General features: G+C 43.9%; 2 protein-coding genes across 5 annotated transcripts; one reads left to right on the top strand and one right to left on the bottom strand.

Moving 5' to 3' along the window:
* Positions 1-5: 5 nt before the first annotated feature.
* On the bottom strand, positions 6-3,941 carry LOC139812331 (endoplasmic reticulum-Golgi intermediate compartment protein 3). 3 transcript variants are annotated; one of them, XM_071777072.1, is made up of 8 exons: positions 3,806-3,941; positions 3,187-3,252; positions 2,999-3,115; positions 2,886-2,926; positions 2,739-2,806; positions 2,432-2,655; positions 2,208-2,336; positions 6-923 (listed from the first exon to the last, which is right to left on the bottom strand). In XM_071777072.1, exons 1-8 carry the CDS (start codon positions 3,888-3,890, stop codon positions 586-588), a joined length of 1,068 nt encoding a protein of 355 aa, XP_071633173.1. In that variant the 5' UTR covers positions 3,891-3,941; the 3' UTR covers positions 6-585. The 3 variants fall into 3 exon arrangements, with proteins under 3 accessions (XP_071633173.1, XP_071633172.1, XP_071633174.1); XM_071777071.1 differs by having other exon boundaries at positions 3,187-3,345; XM_071777073.1 differs by lacking the exon at positions 2,208-2,336 and having other exon boundaries at positions 3,187-3,345.
* LOC139812335 (reactive oxygen species modulator 1) lies at positions 1,269-2,952 on the top strand. 2 transcript variants are annotated; one of them, XM_071777082.1, is made up of 3 exons: positions 1,269-1,446; positions 1,753-1,891; positions 1,975-2,952. In XM_071777082.1, exons 1-3 carry the CDS (start codon positions 1,284-1,286, stop codon positions 2,081-2,083), a joined length of 411 nt encoding a protein of 136 aa, XP_071633183.1. In that variant the 5' UTR covers positions 1,269-1,283; the 3' UTR covers positions 2,084-2,952. The 2 variants fall into 2 exon arrangements, with proteins under 2 accessions (XP_071633183.1, XP_071633184.1); XM_071777083.1 differs by having other exon boundaries at positions 1,332-1,511.
* Positions 3,942-4,667: the final 726 nt, after the last annotated feature.

The following is a 4,667-nucleotide window of genomic DNA, read 5'->3' on the forward strand; positions in this document are numbered from 1 at the left end:
TTCCGTGAGATTTCAATAGGCTTTCGTGTATTTTGCTGATTTTTATGTACATCACGTATAAATAAGTTTTTTTTTTTACATCGCATTCGTTGAAACCACAATTATCCTCTATTAAATAAAAAAAGAAGTAGATAACATATACGTCGCTGCATATTAATAATAAGTTATGTATAATTTGTTTTTTTTTACATCGCACGAAGACGACACTGTAAAGTATTCCCAATTGCACTTGTAACAAAAGTATCGCAAAATTAATACATTTGCGATACTTTTGATATAAATGCAAGATGAGAATAGTCGTACCCAAATACGCGATAAAGGTCCATTTCGTGAAAATTCGATCTCCAATGGAAAATGGAGTATTTCTAATAATGCTTTTCCTTAATTAATCGTAACCTAATTATTCGCCTAAGGCCGTGTCGCATCAATTAACACTAATCCCAATCCATTTTCAGCACCTTGTTTAACAAGGCCCTTTGGAGATAAAACGGACGATTTTAACGCGAGCAAATATTGGCGAGAGAGAGAGAGAGAGAGGGACAGAGTTAGGATCAGTGGTGATCATTGCTGCCGGGCCCAAAGTGTTTAATTGTACTTCCCTAACTCTATCTTCCTCTGTATCGCGCGCACCGAATGATAGAGCAGCGAATCGATCAGACCGGCCACGGTGAACACGCCGCCGATGATCGCACAAGTGTTGGTCGCGAAGTGGCCGAACGACTTCGCTTTCTCCGTGTACTTGACCATGAGCGGGCTCAGCTCGTAGCTGAAGAATATACCGGGCATCCCGGACTCGCCGGTGAGCAGGGATACCCGCTTCGAGTGCCGCGTCACGGAGAACTGATTTGTGAGGAGGGTCGAACCGTCCGCGCGGACGTACGTCGTCGGGACGATCTTGATGTAATGATAAAACATCATAGCGCCTGAAAGCAGAAAAACAGCATCGTATATATCGATAGAAAAACCTGGATACGCTTGATTCGGATTTTGCACGTATCTCTCCAACATGTAATTAAATGTACGTGGATAAAGTACGAGAGGGATTTGCAAGAGGATTCGCTCGCATCCCTAATTTTCGTAATGAATAAGTTTTAAAAGTTCTCGAATTCATTGACAAAAGCGAGTCTCAATTATACGCTGATTTTCCATGTTTTACGAAAATAAAATTTCGTAAAATTTGAAGTTTCTCAATTTCTCTCCGAGAAAATTCCATCTGTCTTATAAGTTTCTTTCAAAAACAAAATTCGTACATAGCGACGCGCAATTGAAATCTCCCGCCACGAATGACGAAATGCAGACGAAACGGAAATAGCAGACGGCGCGGCCGTCTTCTCGCTCACGTTGCGGAACTATCATGGCGCCTTCCCGATATTGTGATACGAGAGCAATGCGTTGAAAAGTTCCGGGCGATTGCACAGGATCGCGACCAAGTTCCAAAATTGAAAAGTAAGAGTTAAATCACCCCCGATCGCCCGCTCGCGCCGCAAGATTACGTAACGGACACTTTAACAGTAAGTGCGCGCACGATCAGTCTCATATGTGTGTGTGTGTCAATAAACTCCATAAAAACGTTTACATTTCTATTAAAAATTTGGAGAATTTTTCTATTTGTCATAAATGGAAGGCTCAGAGCTTTTCAAGAGAGGTGAACTCAGTTCCTCTCGCCAGAATGGAGAGGTTGTGATTTAAGATCAGAAATTAAAAAAAAAATAGTTTGCGGGAACAAACACTGGAACTCCAACTGTTTTGCAGGCTGCAAGATGCCGGTGGTACCTGGAGGAGCTTACCAGCAAGGACCGACTTGCTTCGATAGAATGAAATTGGGCTTCACAATTGGATTTTGTGTGGGAATGGCCTCTGGTGCGCTCTTCGGAGGATTTTCCGCCCTTAGGTATATTACGCGTGCATAGAAGAGAAACTACACATGAGTTAGACAACTTGAATATGCGTGATTACAAGATTTTTTATCGCCAGGTACGGACTGAGAGGAAGGGAACTATTAAACAGCGTTGGCAAGGTGATGCTTCAAGGCGGTGGCACATTCGGCACGTTCATGGCCATCGGAACAGGGATACGATGCTAGCGCATGGGCGGAGCTACGTCACGGAGTATCTCGCAGCCTATCTTTTTCGTTGCAACCGTTGTACAATTGTAAGCGCGAGTCACTAAGTCTTTAATAAAAATAGCGTTAAGGAGCATGAACGTACCTTCCATGGCGACTACGGTCGTGTCATCCATAGGATTTGTTTTCCCCGAGATGTTGAGCCCGAAACTCAAGTGTCTAATCTTGTGCGTCATATTGAAGTGGGACGAAGTGTAAGGTTGAACGTCGTGCACTGTGGCGTCAAAGAACGAGCTTGTGAGAGCATAGTACAGGGAATATTATTAGGAAAAAAAAAAAACAAACAAACTGCAACTCTCGTTAGTTTACCATGAACGTGATTAACCGAGAAACTGGCGCCTGGCGCGATGTGAAAACTACCGCCGACTCTATTCACTTCCATATAACCGAAGATCTGACAGCCTTGCGTGAAGGCATGCTTGAGTTTCTCCATGGACTTGTCATTCTGACACTGTTTAACGTCAGCCGGATCCGGCGGGGCCCACTTCTTGCGTCTATAGGCCTCCCACACGTCCTCGCAGGTGTTGCAACATCTGCGGACGAAAGAAAATTTTTGTAAATATGTTCAAATAAATTTCACGTACTTAACAAGTAGGAAGCACTGTGAAGTACTTGCTTCATAGTGTCCGTGGCCGCTCCGTAGCAATCTCCACAGGTCTCTGTGGTCGTACCGATTTCTACTGCCTGTAAAAATATTGCCAATAATAACTAATTTGCAAACGGACGTTTCAGTCAGAAGATATTTGTGGAAAGCCTGCGTTACCTTCTCCGTAGTTTTACTGACAGCCTTTGCATCTGTAATATCTACAATAAAGCATTTTTTTACATGACGTTTCTAGCTGATGTTGCGTATATCGAAAGGGACATTGCGCTTACTTGTTCTTTGTGGATCCTCTATAGGTTTGCCGTCCAGGTCTAACCGTCTTTTAAAAATATTGTGCTCTATGTGCAAATGTTGCTCACCCGTCGTGTCCATGGCGTCTATCGATAAAACTGCAAAATACTGAAATGACAGACTACATCGCCTCTCTCTTCGCCTACGTATGGATACAAGTTGTACTTACGATCGCAAGATATAGCTGGGACTATTATATCCAAGTTGATTCTCAGTTTAGAACCCCTGGATGTATCTACAAATAATTCCTCGCTCATAGTTGGTGTAAGATAATAGTTTACTTCTGACAAAAACAGTATGCCCATGATGATTGTACTAATGATTGTAACTGAAAAGGCATTATTTCGTCATTTGCACTGGTGTAACGTGAGATCGGCGATTCTTATCAATCGTAACGAGGTTCGAGTACGTCAAGCTGCGCTTTATTTACTACTGGCCAAGTGTAAACAACAATATTTGTCACAAACGCCAAGAGACAAGAGACACATGGTAAAGCAAAACGAGTTAACTATAGGAACATTTATACGAGCATCGAGTATCGCAGGACGCAAATTAAAGCGTTGCATTGCAACCCATTGAAATGTTTCAGTCAACAAAGTATTTAACAATTTTAAATGGCATGTTAACAGGAAAGAATTCTACAAGGTTAATCGCTCGCCGGTGTCGCGTCACCTCGCACGGGATTAACGCTAATTGGCGCAGCTGAACGTAAACGACTCGTCGACGGTCCTCGTGGGCGATTCTCCGGGTCTCGCTCGCGCCGGCGACGGACGGTACACTGTGTTTACCGATGGCGCCGCTGAAGGTCCTCACGAGGATATCGGCCTCCTCGCGCACCTTCGGGTGCACGTCCAGCTGCCGTAGCATCTGCATCTTCCCGACGGCGGCGTGGGGACGGTACGCGGCGTTCGCTCCACACGACGGCCCGATATTTTCCCGTACGACACGTACGTGTCATGACAAGCCACCCAGCACCCTGCCACCTTGAAACGTGGCAGACAGCAGGCTACCATTGGCCGAGCGGCCGGTAGGCCCCCGTCCGCTCCGTTCTCGCACGCCGTCCGGTTACTCCGGCTACACCCACAAACGAGACGGACGTATGTCCACGCCCGTCGGACGGAAAGAGAAGAGGAACCTGGAGCGCGAACGGTGCAAGCAAACCGGCCTCGTAATCTCGAAACCGCTATTTCCGCGCTGGGAAAAATTCTCCGGCCTTTCGCGATTCTTCTCCATTTATTTTATTTTTTATTTCGGCCGCAAGCAATTCGTTATTCCTGTAATGTCACTCATTGGCGCAAATTGGTAAATTTTATAATAAAATTTCTAAATTTAGACTTTATAAGCAAAGAACCGAGAGGGCATTTTTATTTTTAGTTATAAATTCTTCGTATTCCTTTAAATAAATACGATATTCTTTGTAAAAAGAGATTAATTCCCCTGAGACTTTTATTTTAATTTTTACATGTATGCGGAAAATCTACAGATATGGCGTCGTTCGTATTAAAAAAGAACAAAGAGCGTATAAGATGAAGATAAAAAATATATTAAATCCTTAGAGTTATCGTGTTAGTAACATGGTTCGACGAACGTTCTTTTGTGGAGCGCTGAAAAAGAGGCGAGGACAGGAATGCTGAAATAATAATCTATTCG

This window comes from Temnothorax longispinosus, chromosome 4, assembly GCF_030848805.1.
Source record: "Temnothorax longispinosus isolate EJ_2023e chromosome 4, Tlon_JGU_v1, whole genome shotgun sequence".
In the NCBI taxonomy this organism is placed as follows: Eukaryota; Metazoa; Arthropoda; class Insecta; order Hymenoptera; family Formicidae; genus Temnothorax; species Temnothorax longispinosus.

Bases quoted from the DNA above. Each gene is read 5' to 3' on its own strand.
- LOC139812335 (XM_071777082.1), top strand. From the start codon at position 1,284: ATGACGAAATGCAGACGAAACGGAAATAGCAGACGGCGCGGCCGTCTT. The intron at 1,447-1,752 runs GTAAGAGTTAAA...ACTGTTTTGCAG, and splicing joins CCAAGTTCCAAAATTGAAAA to GCTGCAAGATGCCGGTGGTA. The intron at 1,892-1,974 runs GTATATTACGCG...TTTTATCGCCAG, and splicing joins GGAGGATTTTCCGCCCTTAG to GTACGGACTGAGAGGAAGGG.
- LOC139812331 (XM_071777071.1), bottom strand. From the start codon at position 3,890: ATGCAGATGCTACGGCAGCTGGACGTGCACCCGAAGGTGCGCGAGGAG. The intron at 2,807-2,885 runs GTAACGCAGGCT...ATATTTTTACAG, and splicing joins TCAGTAAAACTACGGAGAAG to GCAGTAGAAATCGGTACGAC. The intron at 2,337-2,431 runs GTAAACTAACGA...TTGACGCCACAG, and splicing joins CTCGGTTAATCACGTTCATG to TGCACGACGTTCAACCTTAC.